The 16,608-nt window shown below is 43.0% G+C and overlaps 1 protein-coding gene across 4 annotated transcripts in view; it reads left to right on the forward strand.

Moving 5' to 3' along the window:
• The window catches only part of LOC126237257 (glutathione S-transferase-like), a 150,552-nt gene extending 134,507 nt beyond the window's left edge, over positions 1-16,045 (forward strand). For 2 of the 4 annotated variants that reach the window (XM_049947177.1, XM_049947175.1), the window contains exons 2-5: positions 11,099-11,246; positions 14,588-14,755; positions 15,131-15,273; positions 15,734-16,045. In XM_049947177.1, coding sequence (XP_049803134.1) covers positions 11,111-11,246; positions 14,588-14,755; positions 15,131-15,273; positions 15,734-15,901 — 615 coding nt within the window. In that variant the 5' untranslated portion in view covers positions 11,099-11,110 and the 3' untranslated portion in view covers positions 15,902-16,045. Of the gene's footprint in view, positions 1-2,011; positions 2,135-11,098; positions 11,247-14,587; positions 14,756-15,130; positions 15,274-15,733 lie in introns of those variants that run through there. The other 2 variants (XM_049947176.1, XM_049947178.1) reach the window with 2 other exon arrangements.
• Positions 16,046-16,608: the final 563 nt, after the last annotated feature.

A 16,608-nucleotide genomic window follows, 5' to 3' on the forward strand; every position in this document is an offset into this window, starting at 1 on the left:
AAACTGAATAAACCACGGAATAATGTAGATAGAGAGGTAAAAATTGACACACATGCTTGGAATGACGTGGGGTTTTTTTAGAACAAAAAAAAAGTTCACAAAATGTCCGACAGATGGCACTGGACAGCAAAACGTCAGTGACTGCAAATCGAACGGATAAAGGTCCGTTGACAAATGCAGCTGTGGCGAGAATGATTTGGAAGTTCGAAGCCAGGGGTTGTTTAGACGATAGACCCTGTAGTGGCCGACCGAGCACAAGGCGTAATGCTGCTGAGACAGTTCAGGAAGAAATGGAGACTGTAGCGGATTCGTCTATGCACGGGGATGTCAGCGCTCGTGCAGTCGCACGTCACACCGGCATTCCATACAATATTGTTTGGTTGGAACTTAGGCGTACCCTCCGATGCTATCCGTAAGAATTCCATCGGCATTATGAACTGTTACCTGGCGATTTAGTGAAGCGGAGGGCGTTTGCGATGTGGGCGTTTCAAAAGATGGCAGAAGATGACGATTGGTTGAGTAACGTGTTGTGGACCGACGAAGCTCATCTCACGCTGCGAGGGTCTGTCAACGCCCACAACTGCAGAATTTGGGCTACCGAAAATCCTAGAACTGTCGTGGAAACTCCATTGCACGACGAGAAAGTCACGGTATTTGTTGGATTTACCACATCTACCGTTATCGGGCCTTTTTTCTATGAGGAAATGCATGATTATGGTTTTGTAACTGCTACTGTGATGGGTGAGAGGTACGTCGATATGTTACAGAATCGCATCATCCCCAGTCTGGCTGATAAACACCTGCTGGAACGTACGATGTTTATGCAGGATGGCACCCCATCCCATATTGCTAGACACGTGAAAGATCTCTTGCATGCGTCGTTTGGTGATGATCGTGTGCTCAGCCGCCACTTTCGTCATGCTTGGCCTCCCAGGTCCCCAGACCTCAGTCCACGCGATTATTGGCTTTGGGGTTACCTGAAGTTGCAAGTGTATCATGATCGACCAACATTTCTAGGGATGCGGAAAGACAACATCCGACTACAATGCCTCACCATAACTCCGGACATGCTTTACAGTGCTGTTCACACCATTATTCCTCGACTACAGCTATTGTTGATGAATGATGGTGGACATATTGAGCATTTCCTGCAAAGAACCTCATCTTTGCTTTGTCTTCTTTGTTATGCTAATCATTGCTATGCTGATCAGATGAAGCGCCATCTGTCGGACATTTTCTGAACTTATGTATTTTTTTGGTTCTAATAAAACCCAATGTCATTTCAAGCATGTGTGTCAATTTGTACCTCTCTATCTACATTACTCCGTGATTTATTCAGTTTTCAAATTTATACTGACTTTTTGATCACGCGATACTTGGACCTCTTCTACCATCACGTGATCGACGTGGTCGACCGCTTCGTGCATTTCCTGGTAAAGTAGGTGTCATCTTTGTGCAATTTCAGTGTGGTTAGTATCAGCTAGATGCTCCATCAGGACGATATCGTCAAATAATATACCCACCTTTGCGTCTGCCTCGCGGATGACGGTGACCTGCACAAGAATACGGAAAGTCTCGAGGTCGAAACGCCATGTCTCCTTCCATACTCTAGTAACAATAAGCGTAGCTAAAAGCGATGCTGCCGGCCGCGGTGGTCTCGCGGTTCTAGGCGCGCAGTCCGGAACCGTGCGACTGCTACGGTCGCAGGTTCGAATCCTGCCTCGGGCATGGATGTGTGTGATGTCCTTAGGTTAGTTAGGTTTAAGTAGTTCTAAGTTCTAGGGGACTGATGACCACAGCAGTTGAGTCCCATAGTGCTCAGAGCCATTTGAACCATTTTTTTGAAAAGCGATGCTACAGTGTAAAATCTATTTGGGAAATGCTGTTAATCCTTTTCGCATTTACGCTACTGTCATCACTAGTGTCTATCACAGCCCCAAGGTGAGAGTCCAGTACAGATACGGTTGTTCACCTGCCTCTCCCCTCCCCCTTCCACAGGCGGCTGCGTAACGCCGCCCCTCCACTCTCCGATAGCGGCAAAGCGCGCTTTGTACTACGAAGGACATTCGAGCGGCGGAACTGCAGGCAAGCAGAGGACACAGGAGCACAGAAGGAAGCCAACCGACACAAGCAGGTTAGTGCTTAACTACACTTTCATATAACTTTAATCATGATAACGGATTTTAAAAGTTTCCATTCGTGTTAACCCCGTACACGTGCCAGAGCGTTTCAATGCACAGTTTGTGCACTTCACTCACACACTTAGCTAGCGTCTTTATCCCACAGTGCTCACAGGATATAACAAGTTGCAGTCACTGACGTCCAATCAGGATCAATGTTTTGCTTGTTGTGCCTCCACCTAATATATTCAAAAAATGCTCAGGAGCACCAGGCGGAAACATATCTGTTGCCCTAGGAAACGTATTGTGAGCGTATTGAGCGGTCGAAGACTGTTAGCTGAAATGAAGTCTGCGTATTTCATATTCAATGTAGTTTTGCTTCGGACTGGTTGGCGCGATCCACATTTACGTAGTTTTCGTTTCGACATAACCTCTGATATTAATCACATGTGCTGCGCTCGTACATGAAATTACATGACGTAGGTGGGAGCAATTGTCAAGGATCATTATGCAAATACACACCTCCGACTTACAAAATAGACGACGTATAAAAGTTTGAAACCACAATATGCTGACGAACTTGTTACTTTTGTGTGAACAACATATGAAGGCTCTACAACGTTATTGCTTGGCTTCGAATTGCCATACAGGAGCAAACAGTGGAACATTTAAAATGAGCCTGTTGAGCACTAACTTAACTGTAGTGGAACAAGAGTAAATACCAAAATACAGAATTATCCGAATACTTCCTACACTTAATGTATAAAATTACGTTCCTAGTTGCAGCTTTAGTGATACAAGTACCACGTATGAACGTGCTACAAAGACTCTAGATCAAATGCTACATTACGAGGTGCATTCAAGTTCCAAGGCCTCCGATTTTTTTTCTAATTAACTACTCACCCGAAATCGATGAAACTGGCGTTACTTCTCGACGTAATCGCCCTGCAGACGTACACATTTTTCACAACGCTGACGCCATGATTCCATGGCAGCGGCGAAGGCTTCTTTAGGAGTCTGTTTTGACCACTGGAAAATCGCTGAGGCAATAGCAGCACGGCTGGTGAATGTGCGGCCACAGAGAGTGTCTTTCATTGTTGGAAAAAGCCAAAAGTCACTAGGAGCCAGGTCAGGTGAGTAGGGAGCATGCGGAATCACTTCAAAGTTGTTATCACGAAGAAACTGTTGCGTAACGTTACCTCGATGTGCGGGTGCGTTGTCTTGGTGAAACAACACACGGGCAGCCCTTCCCGGACGTTTTTGTTGCAGTGCAGGAAGGAATTTGTTCTTCAAAACATTTTTGTAGGATGCACCTGTTACCGTAGTGCCCTTTGGAACGCAATGGGTAAGGATTACGCCCTCGCTGTCCCAGAACATGGACACCATCATTTTTTTAGCACTGGCGGTTACCCGAAATTTTTTTGGTGGCGGTGAATCTGTGTGCTTCCATTGTGCTGACTGGCGCTTTGTTTCTGGATTGAAAAATGACATCCACGTCTCATCCATTGTCACAACCGACGAAAAGAAAGTCCCATTCATGCTGTCGTTGAGCCGGCCGAAGTGGCCGTGCGGTTAAAGGCGCTGCAGTCTGGAACCGCAAGACCGCTACGGTCGCAGGTTCGAATCCTGCCTCGGGCATGGATGTTTGTGATGTCCTTAGGTTAGTTAGTTTTAACTAGTTCTAAGTTCTAGGGGACTAATGACCTCAGCAGTTGAGTCCCATAGTGCTCAGAGCCATTTTTGCCATGCTGTCGTTGTGTGTCAACACTGCTTGGCAACATGCCACACGGGCAGCCATGTGGTCGTCCGTCAGCATTCGTGGCACCCACCTGGATGACACTTTTCGCATTTTCAGGTCGTCATGCGGGATTGTGTGCACAGAACCCACAACAATGCCAACTCTGGAGGCGATCTGTTCAAAAGTCATTCCGTGATCCCCCAAAACAATTCTCTCCACTTTTTCGATCATGTCGTCAGACCGGCTTGTGCGAGCCCGAGGCTGTTTCGGTTTGTTGTCACACAATGTTCTGCCTTCATTAAACTGTCGCACCCATGAAGGCACTTTCGACACATCCATAACTCCATCACCACATGTCTCCTTCAACTGTCGATGAATTTCAATTGGTTTCACACCACGCAAATTCAGAAAACGAATGATTGCACGCTGTTCAAGTAAGGAAAACGTCGCCATTTTAAGTATTTAAAACAGTTCTCATTCTCGCCAGTGGCGGTAAAATTCTATCTGCCGTACAGTGCTGCCATCTCTGGGACGTATTGAGAATGAACGCGGCCTCATTTTAAAACAATGCGCATGTTTCTATCTCTTTCCAGTCTGGAGAAAAAAAATCAGAGGCCTTAGAACTTGAATGCACCTCGTATGACTTCTTATTCCTCCTAAAACGTTTCTCCTTATCCAGGTCGTTCAGCGTGCTATATGTAACAAAGGAAATATTCGTTTGTGCTCTTTGTATACTGAAAAGCAAAAGGATCGCACGGATACACTTTTTTCGCTCTATATTAAAACTTTGCTCTAAAGCATTATAAAAATGTTACAGCTTTCTTTACTTGTATAAAGTTTCAAACTCTTGCGATAGCGACGGACAGCTGTTGGCTGTCTCATACAACACTTCTTGTCCCTACACAAGAATAGTTTGATTTCATGTGTGTGAAGCGTACTGAGTTCAGCTGGGAAGTTACGTAAAGCTATTGAGTAAATGTAAGGAAGATTTAACGTCCCGTAGACGATATCAAAGATGGAACACAATCTCAGACTAGACGAGAATGGAGCAGAAAAAAGCCTTTCACCGCAACTATTGCTGGAGGTAGTGTATTCTCTGTGGAGATACTCGAGGACGACAAGTAATATACAAATATGATCATTATTAACGTTCATTTTATTACATTTTCGTCTGTTAGTCATACTGAAGTAATCGTTTTCGTTGCTGTCATTACCTCGTCTCTCATGCTATGCATCATCTCGAAGCACAGCGTGATTATAGCTCTGACGTGTTCTACAACTGAGAAAAAGCGGTTTCGTATTACGATCCCCTTGTGACTTCCACTGCATAAGTGATATTACGACAGTTTGCTTGTTCGTGCACAGAAACCGATTGTGGTTGACTAACCGTTAGATATAACCTGTAACTAAGCTGCTATGCCAGTGTGTATTTTAATACCGAGGTCATTATGATCCAAGTTTGCAGATAATTGCTAACAATTACAGGAAAGTGCGACATTGTCTGGTACAGTCAGCAACAAAGATAGTGTAATTAGTAATTCGTGCCTCCAGAGTCAACACGTGAAATTGTTTGCTAATGTGTCCTACACCCTGTCCCATAGCCGAAGTAGCTAAGCGTGCCTGTGCGGAGGTAAGCCAGTTTGAATCCCCGTCGTGACCGAGCGAGATGGCGCAGTGGTTAGCACACTGGACTCGGGTTCGGGAGGACGATGGTTCAATCCTGCTTCCGGCCATCGTGATTTAGGTTTTCCGTGGTTTCCCTGAATCGCTAGAGGCAAATTCCGGCATGGTTCCTTTGAAAGGGAACGGCCGACTTCTTTCCCCAACCTTCCCTAATCCGATGAGACCGATGAACTCGCTGTCTGGTCTCCTCCCCCAAACAACCCCAACCTCCCCGTGGTGGATGAAATTTTCACTGTCAGAATTTGGCGGGCAAGAGGAGGGGAGGTGGTGGCGTAAAGTTCCTGATAACCGGTCTTGACTCCAATCTTCTGGTTTAAATACCAAACCCCTCCGCAGTGTCTCATTAAGTGAGGGTTTGTGACACTGCTGGTGATACGTCAGTCGGGTGGGAAAGTTAAGCACTGATACCTCCCTTGGTTCTATTCTGGAGGAGTATGCTATGTGCTGGCACAGTCTTTCACCTTCACCCTTCTCTCGTCGTCATCATAATCATCATCATCATCATCATCATCGTAATCATCATACAGCACAAACAGCACACTATACTATCACACGCCTGTTCTACTGACCTACGCTGTACAATCACACATGAGATAAACTCTCAAATAACCGCAAGCAAAGGGACCAGTGTGCACGGAGGAAGAACATCCTTACCGACAGGCAACTGTACCCAACCTGAGGGATATCCCACCCAACAATACCATACAACCTACACCATATGACTGCACGACATATGTGGTGTGTGCATTGGCAAGAACGGCTTCAGTCAGAGCCATTCGTGTTTTTTGTATTAAATGCCTTTAGCTCCATGTGGCTCTATTATCAGTTGCATAACCTCTGATCGAAAACTTTCCATTTTTCGGCGTCGCAGCAGCTTAAATGCAATGTAATGCGACTTATGCAGGCATATAAGCACCTATCGTTCAAAATGGCTCTGAGCACTATGGAACTTAATATCTGAGGTCATCAGTCCCCTAGAACGTAGAACTAGTTAAACCTAACTAACCTAAGGACATCTCACACATCCATGCCGAGGCAGGATTTGAACCTGCGACCGTAGCAGTCGCGCGGTTCCGGACTGAGGCGCCTAGAGCCGCTCGGTCACAGCGGCCGGCGTTATGTGCTCCACCTGAAATCTCTAAAACCTTTAGTTCCTACGCAGATCGTTCGGCACAACTGTGTACTATGTTGTTTGGTGAGTGTGCATGATAGGTCCAACAATTTAGCAAGTTAAAGTTTATTAATTCGCAGATAATTTCTCGACATATTATGACCGTGAAAAATGCAGGCTCGCGCTATCGTTCCAAACTTCACCTCGGAGCGATCTACGTCTGGTAAATCTGTACCGTGATAATTAACTAATTTCGGTATGGAAATATACACACCTTGAATACTTCATGTTAGTTATTGGATTTTATTTTGTGCAAAAAACTATTTGAACATTTACTATACACCGTAATGGCGTCTCAAAACAATATAATCTCTCTCTTCCTCTCACGCTTCCGATCTTTTCATTTCATTCACGAAGAGTCCCTAAGGCAAAATCTTTGGTTCGGTAAGACACAGAGGTGCGTTCGTAGCACGGAACGTCCAATTCTCGCAGTCCGTACATGCCGTTCACCACAATATCAATTCGTCGCGTTACATTAATACACTATGTTATGTATGTAGACAAGGGGATAGCGTGGCGTTCGTATCTTTCCTACGTGCCGTGCGTGCGGCAAATGATGTATGTACGCAAGGGGATAGCGCGGCGTTCGTATCTTTCCTACGTGCCGTGCGTGCGGCAAATGCCGATACGTGAAATAAGGCGACGTTATTATCAAATACGTCGAAAGCGGACGTACTAGCTGTTGATCCTTCTTGGCTGCCGAAGAACATATGCCGGTAGACATCCCTCGGAGAATGAATCTGTGTTGGGTATCAAGTTCCGTGCTGGTCGCGCTTCGACACAAGTTGCAAATGTAGCGCAGAAGTTACGCCAACTGAAGAGGAAGACACTCGAGGACCCGCTCTGTAGTCCTTATCACTCCTCATGCGACTATCGCGCCTTCGGTCCCGTAGAAAGGTCCTTAAAGTATACACGATTCCTGTCGCACTAGGATGCGCAGCAGGCAGTTACGGACGTCTCGATGGTGGGCTGATTGCTTCAGTGCTCAAGGCGGATTTGCCTCATTGGCATACCGATTTTGGACTGTACGTCCCTCGAATGCAAACTTTTTGGACGCCTCTTTTTTTTTTTTTTTTTTTTGAATATTGCATTATAACTGAGTAATTGCTTTTTAACCCATTATTCTATTATCTGAACAGGGACATAAACTTTCACCTACAACCTACTTAGTAAATCTTTATTATCTCTATTAAAGAAATAAAATATTTTTCAGGGTTCAGAACCAAGTAATCCGGTTCTCATCAGATCACCGAATTTAAGCACTTTCAGGCTGGGTTAGCACTAGGATGGGTGACCATCCGGTCTGCCGAGCGCTGTTGGCAACTGGGGTGCGCTCAGCCCTTCTGAGGCAAACTCAAGAATTACTTGATTGAGGAGTAACAGCTCTGGTCTCGTAAACTTAGATACGGTCGGAAGAGCTGTGTGCTGGCCACATGCCTTCCATATTCGGGTCCAGTGACGCCTTTGGGCTGAGAATGACTCGGCGGCCGATCGGTACCGTTGGGCCGGAATGGCCTGTTCGGGCGGAGTTTCATTTAATTTTAGAACCAAGTAATAAGTTTTGAAGGACAACAGTTTCGCCTCTGACTGTCAGTTTCACTTCAAAATGAACATAATTGTTATGTCGATAAATAGGCTACTATGTGAGAACTCTTACTGCAGGCAGGCTCAAATACAGCTGAGGTGTTTCATGGTGATAGGATTTCTTGCTATTGCCACCCGTGTTATATGAAATTGTGAAACTGTAAGCAGAACTTAGTTGTGACTAGTTCGTAGTCTCTCGCGTACTGCTTGCTGTCGTGCCACGTGGATCAAGTGACATGTGACTGACAATGCATCGCTCGATGTTATATCGATATATGCAGCGTACTGGGAAATCTCGGTCCTGCTCGAAGAGGAGTTCTATTTCACCAGCCCTATATTTTCAATAACAAGCTATTTGTGAAATATGTGGAAGCTGTTGTAAGCGTGGTAAGATCTGGGATTTTAAAGCAACTACTTTCCTATCGTACTGTTCAGTTTTCTCAGCTACAGTTCATAACCGCTCTTTTAATTAAGAACATAATTATCAGGCTGATTTTCACAGTACCCTCTTCCAACTCTTAGACGTACATTTAAAGAAAGTCCTAAAAACTTACTTGCGTAATGTTTCGTTACGATCTCATGACAGCCTTCGACTGACGAAGATACTAAGTTTGATACTGATATCCCATTACATGTTGGGTCGCCTCCGTAGCCGATATCATGTGGTAGAACCGAAACTGGCAATGGAGACCCTTTCACCAAGCAATTACGCGACCCCTGCCAGCAAAATTCAGACACTAGAACATAGACTTTTGCACAAACGGCAATTAGCCGTGGAACTGGACAGTAAAGAAACGCACGCAAGAATCGTGCAGCACCACATACGATTGTAACACACATTTTGAAGTCAACTTAGTGACATTTCCCGAACGACAAGTATAACACTTGAAACTGTGTATGTTTCTTGCGCACCATTACCGGCCAAGACATCTAGGATTTTGTTATACACCTCTCAATATAACACAGTTAGATGATGAATCGTTTCCAGCACAAATGTCAGTAAATCATTTAGAACTATTCACATATATGAAGTAACAAGTAAGTGCGACGGTTTACAGATGTAGTGACTAGTCTCATGAACACAACGAAGAGGGGACGATCAGTATAAATTTTATCTGTTCATTATTATTTAATTAATACGTACTTCGTTATTTCTTTAAAGGGAAGTAATTCAGTTCTATTACATTTAAAAATTTCATTCTGAAGTATGATGAAATAGAAAGCAAAGAGGTCTGTAGCAGACTAGACATTGCACACACCAATATTCGGGCATTAAATCGTAAATCTATCCTCCGTTGCTGGAGCGACGGCAAGTTGGTGATCAATTGGTCAGATCTCGCCTCACCCACAGCTTTATTCGACAGGAGTAGGCTACGTCCCACCACCTGGATCCACCCTCTCCCTTCCTAGTTTGGTCATCACTTCAAAATTCACTCAACAGCAAACTGCTCTCATCAGGTATTTGACACGACTCCCCCATTATGTCAATGAGAGATGCCGCCTTATACGAAGAAAGAAAACCTTCCTAATTAGGCAGCTAAACTTAGACCACGTGACCTCCCAGCCAACAATGCCAAACAACAACTTTATTTAGGACATAATTTCATTTGTTTCCAATAATAGTTAATGAGTATTTCCTCGTAGCATTTAGTCTGAAACCGAAGGGGCACAGTGGTTAGCACACTGAACTCGAATTCGGGAGGACGGCAGTTCAAACCTGCGTCCGGCCATCCAGATTTACACTTTTCGGTTATTTCCCTAAATCGCTCCAGGCAAATGTCGGGATGGTTCCTTAACCTTGCGCTCTGTCTCTAATGACCTCGGGACGTTAAACCCAGTCCTGCTTCCTTCCTTCCATTCGGTTTGAATAAGTAAACACTGCAAGAATGTGTGTGGCAGATATTTTTCTTTGTAATGCTTAGCTTAATTACAACTTTAAAGTGAATTTGTTGCTCTCGTGGAGGACTAACAACACTTATCACAGCTTTCGTCATACAACTGAACATTTCTTAGCATGAAGTAAGCTAGTTCGTCGCATACTGACAGTCCAACGCACGGAATAAAAGTCTTAATTTTTTTTTATATACACACTGTGATACACGATTTATAATGTTAATTACAACTGAAATAAATGAGTCCTCCCCGGTACATTAGCTTACTGTTAGTACGAGAAGCATCCATGAATGACACTGACTTTAAACGATTGGCCGGCCGAAGTGGCCGCGCGGTTCTGGCGCTGCAGTCTGGAACCGCGAGACCGCTACGGTCGCAGATTCGAATCCTGCCTCGGGCATGGATGTGTGTGATGTCCTTAGGTTAGTTAGGTTTAACTAGTTCTAAGTTCTAGGGGACTAATGACCTCAGCAGTTGAGTCCCATAGTGCTCAGAGCCATTTGAACCATTTTTGAACTTTAAACGATTGCCTGAAATCCGACCCATTGTAGATTGGGATCGCTATTAAACAGCGGTAACAAGTCATTCAAACAATTTCACATTTCTGGCTCACCGCCTACACTACACTTACATCTTAGTGTCAGTTTTCTCTCGTACTGATATTGTCTGCGCATGTGCATCTTTCCTTTCATGCAGTATAATAACTCATAAACTGTGACGTCCACAAAGAGACAGACCTTCCCTCAATACCCCATAATTTCCTATTCAAGCAAGACTTACTTAATATCCGTATGTTGCACATCTGAGCTTGTCTTAACTAACAGAGGGTGTGCAATAATAAATGTCACTACGAACTAATACCTAATCCTACAGGCACAATTGTTCATTTCATAAACCTCTGATTTTCAGCTTGAACAGGAGATGGCACCGAAATACAAGTTAACTTACTTCCCTGTAACGGGTCTGGCTGAGCCAATACGTTTCCTGCTCTCATACGGAAAGATTGAATTCGAAGATGAACGATGTGATAAAGACAAATGGCAATCTTTGAAAGAATGTAAGTAAAAACTTTTATCTTTCATCGTCTTGGCTTGAGACTACTCTTCTCTTATCTGGTGCAGAATGAGGAAACTAATTGGTCTTTAAAAATGCTGAAATTGAGTTCACTGCAAACAGAGGAGCAAGTACTGCATACCTAGGAGTGTAATTTGCTAAATTTAGTAATTACAAACTCTGTGTAATAGAAGTGGTGGTGGTGGTGGTGGTGGTAGTAGTAGTAGTAGTAGTAGCAGTAGTAATAGTAATAGTAGTAGTAATAGCAATAGTAATAGTAGTAGCGCACAAAATGATGCTTAAATAATTTACTACATAAATTAATTTCCTTATCGTTTCGATTGCAGTCAGTGAAAATAGAAATAAGTCGAAATATTACGCAAAAGTGATACTGAAAAACAAAGAAACAAGTGTGTTGCATACTGGACGACTGTGCTAAATTGGGGCAAACTACAGGAAACGGCACGTAAGAGGATAAGGAGTAAAAAAGGTCAAATGTACATATGGCTGGAAGTGCATTTCAAGGAGGTACACCCACTTGCTGGTGGAGACAAAAGATCTTCGCCAGTGCCCCATTATCAGCACCCAACAGGCAGCCTACCATCAGGGAAGGGGCTAAGCCACGAGATCGCGTGGAACATCCTCCACGATATTTGCCGCTATCTGTATCTACTCAAACGAGTGCAGGCCTTATTACATAAGGATGGTTTTCTCGCTGGTTCGTTACACCAGCCACCACGGTGTTGCGATTTCTGTCATACACCCTAGTCGACGATGAGGCTACCTTTACGAGAGACGGTATCGTTAACGTTTACATTTACGTGTGAGCTGAGGAGCATTCCCATGGTATGGCAGTAGCGAATCGTCAGCAGCGGTTCAGCTTCGGTGTGTGGGCGGGGATTACTGGCGCACACCGCGTGGGACCAAGTCATTCTTCCACAACGCCTCACAGTCGAGGCACATCTGCACATCTTACGTCCCCAGCTGAAAGTCATTCTCTGCTGATACGAAGGGAAATGTGGCTACTAAATGATGGTGTTCCAGCTCACTGACCTCTTGGGTGTAGTGTAATACAGTACACACAGTACCTTCCCGCTTCCCTCGTGTGTTCTTAAGTGTGCTTTCAATCATTGAAACCTACTCTGTCAAAGACTTTTCATCTTCACCTTCAAATTAGTGTACCTGTGTTGGAGCACAGTTTTGCTCCTTATGATATCAGGGATAGTCTCATGCAGTTTGCCCCCTTTTAGGAAAACCACCCTGTACATAGCTTGTAAGTTCTTATTCAGACAATTTTCACTTCAAATGAGATGACATGACATGACTGTGAGATTATAACAACCAACTGTGCTATTTTGATACGGTTATCTGCCCTGAAGTGATGAATGAAAATTTGTACAAAAGTTGGTTTCGAACCCAGGTCTCCTTCTCACTAAGCAGATGTGCTAAACACTACATCATCCTGGCACAATGGTTTTGCAAAATGGCTCTGAGCACTATGGGACTTAACATCTGAGGTCATCAGCCCCCTAGAACTCAGAACTACTTAAACCTAACTAACCTCAGGACATCACACACATCCATGCCCGATTCAGGATTCGAACCTGCGACCGTAGCGGTCGCGCAGTTCCAGACTGCAGCGCCTATAACCGCTCGGCCACACTGGCCGGCACATTGGTTTTGCACAACTGCATGGATTCCTCTAATACGGCTCCCTCCTCAACCAAACTTTACAGTCACAGATTAGCCCTCTTGGTATTACAATTAAACTATGTAGTTCTGCTCGAGTTTGGGGGTTATACTAGGTGGGCTGAGGTGTGAATGGGAACTTAGTTTGAGGAGGGAGATGCGCTGAAGTAGTCCGTGCAGTTGTGCAAAGCCATTGTGCCAGGGCAGCATAGTGGTTAGCGTACCAGCGTAGTGAGCGGGAGACCCGGGTTCGGATCCCGACCTTAGAACAAATTTTCATTCGTAGCTTCAGTCTGCCTGTATACATCATAGAAGGACTGTGGAATAATATAGTTACATTTATTGTCTGCACGTTTTCTTTTGTAAGACACACCACTTTACCTTATTACAACGAAGCTATACAATGCAAAATTTGCAAGGTTTTCTTCTTGCCAGGGACCTTGACATTTTTTATTTTATTGACATGAGCACATAAACCAACGAGCCTTAACTTTATGACCACGTACGTAATAGCGTGTTTGTCTAACTCTGAAACGCAATACTGTAGCGGTCACGCAATTATCATAAATTAAAGGCTGGTGGTTAATAGTAGCGGAGCTCATGCTCTATAATGTCCCAGATGTGTTCCAATGGGTACGGGTCAGGCAAATCTGTTGTCAAGACTTGAATGCTCGTCAAACCACTGTAGCATAATTCTGGCCCAGTGACATTGCTGGAAGATGCCATCAGGAGAGATCAAGCGTGAAGAGATGCTTCATCCCTACGGACGAAGTTTTCCATTGATCCATGGTCCAATCTCAATGATTCTATTCCCACTGCAGTGGTAACTGACCGTGTCATATGGTCAATGCAGTAATGCATAGGGGTCTCCCGTTGTGGGGCACCATGTTCAACAACAGGCGCTAAACGGTGTCCTCGAAAACACCTGTACCTGGTTCGGCATGATCCTCAGTCGTCAACTCCGCCACAAATCGCCACCTATCTCGGTTTACACAATGGGCAAACCCCCGTCTCCATACTCTGCCACATTGTCCAACACCAAGTCACCTGCTCGTGGACTCACCATCATTCAGTTAGTTTCCATAGATGCTTAAGACAGTAGCACATGAACAGCCAACCATTTCGCCATTTCTGAGAAGACGTTCACAGACCATAACAATCTGCCCTTTGTCATAGTCACCTATGGCTGTGGATTTCCCCATTGTCCCTAGAATAATTCCTCATTCGTCTCTCCTGCGTATATATTTACTGTACTGCGTCAGGTGTTCGTAACGTCACAAGGCGACATTCAATTTCGCGATGGGTATGGGTCATAATGTTTTAGCTCGTCATTGTAAGTTTTAGATGCTGAGACAAATGATTCACTTGAGCAGATAGTATTTTTCTGAAGCACAATGATTTTCACTACTGCTGTTGTGGTGTCCCGTATGAACAATGTCAGGTTTGAGTTCCACTGTTCACACGTAAGTTTGGCGATTTTCTCCACTAAGAATACTAAAGTAAAATCTTAGCACATTAGCTTTAGTTGATACACCATATTCAGAAATTATTTTGTTATACAAAAAGGTTTAATTCCTGAATTTGTCAGGATTACAAAAGAAAGCTGCGCCTTATTTCTGCTACAAATGTTGCTAATATTTTTTTTTCTTCGTCAAGCAATGCCTTTTGGGCAAGTTCCAGTTCTTGAAATTGATGGGAAGAAGCTATGCCAGTCTACTGCTATTTGCCGTTACTTAGGCAAGCAAGTCGGCCTGTCTGGGGCTAACGACTGGGAAAATCTCCAGATTGATATGGCTGTTGATACAGTATCAGACATACGAATGAGTAAGTTTAATGTTTACATTCACTGAAAGATTTTGCCTTTCTTTATTTACATTTCACTAGATGATATGGAAAATCGCCACTGACAACCGATATTAAGCACAGGTAAATATAAATAAAAAATGTAACATCATAGTTCTGTTTTTGGAGTACCTTATTTGAAATTGTCTGAAGACATACATTTATCAAATATAAAGTATGCGTCACAGCTAAGCTGTAACTTTAAAGAAGTGTTTGAGTAATAAATGGGATGATGTTCATCTAAAATATCCTCGTTTTTACTGAGATATAATTTTTTAAACTAGTTTAATAATTTTTAAGTTAAAAATCTCAAAGTATCTGTGCATATAATATTTTAATATTTACTTCTGCTTGTAGAAATAGCAAGTCCTGCATATGAGACAGATGAAGCCTTAAAGGAAAAGAAGAAAGCAGCGGTCATAAATGAAAGCTTACCATTTTTGTTGCCAAGACTTGATAAGTTGGTGAAGGAAAATGGAGGTTATCTAGCAAATGGCAAGGTAAGCTGAAACAAATTGAAATTTATGAGCTATGGATACTGAAATAAGTTGAGATATCCTTTTAAATAATGCAGTTGCCTAGTAGTCGGCGCTGTTAAAATATGTGATGACGAAAATTATTGTATTTGGTAGTTTATCCACGCACAGTGGAATCAGTTATTCGCAAAAGAAATGGCAAAATTTTTGTAGCATGTTTCAACGTATTTTAATACTTTTACTTTTTAAGGTAGATAGCAATACTGAGACTACGTTGACAGTGTATGTGATTGTTCATAAACGCATCACACTAGGGACCAAAAATTCTATAGTCTTATTTTATGTTTTCAGAATTGTCGGAAATTTATTTTGAAAGAGTGATTACAGATGTTGTAGACTGACTTAGTACACATCAATTTTATTCACATTATTAAGAACTGAGGAATTTTCTGTTTGTATGCTAATGTGAAGGACTTGGTTTCAGCTCTCGTGGGCAGACCTCTATTTTGTAGCACTGCTCGACGCCCTCAACCTCATGATTGGGTTTGACATAACAAAAGATTATTCAAACCTTTCTGCACTCAAAAATACCGTACTTGAAATACCAGCTATTAAAGAGTGGATTGCCAAGAGACCGAAAAATGAGCTATGAATGCAGTGTCTCACGTTTATGTTAAATATGTGTTTGCTTACAAAATTGAATTGTTCTGCATTGAAGCATTCATTATGTATTGTAAAACTGTGATACCGATTTGTAAGTGCAAGAAGATACAATAAATCTTCTTGTAAAAAACGATATGCCAATACCTTTTTATTTATGTGACTTAATCGAAAACATAGCACTTGAGAGTTTTCAAATGTATGGGTTAAGTTTGGGAAATGTGTAGACTGTTCCTGGTTCATCCATAAACTACATTCTTGCTGGACACACAAAGCCCTGATCTTCTGTAGTTACACTTCATTTATACTGGTATGTATTTCTCCACAAATCATTTGGGTTGTAGACTTCATCATATTAGTGCGTTTTAGAACACGACACAGTCTACAAGTCAGAGGTTTATGGAAATTCTGACATGGGAGGTCTACCAACTTGCTTATATCATGGAGAGATAGTGTTGGATTGTACATAAAGTATGGAATACAATAAATGTGTATTAGTCTGAAATGTATGTACGAGTGAATGTATGTCAAAAATTCCTTCCATGGAATATGAACTAGTATAGTCCATCTCATTAGAAGGTAAGAGTAATTTTAATTTTCATATTTAGATCTAAAGCACTGTAAACAAATAATCTCTAGGATATGGAACTTATGAATCATAATTTTCAAGTGTAACAGGTATTTCAATAGAAAGAAATC

This window comes from Schistocerca nitens, chromosome 2 (assembly GCF_023898315.1).
Source record: "Schistocerca nitens isolate TAMUIC-IGC-003100 chromosome 2, iqSchNite1.1, whole genome shotgun sequence".
Lineage (NCBI taxonomy): Eukaryota > Metazoa > Arthropoda > Insecta > Orthoptera > Acrididae > Schistocerca > Schistocerca nitens.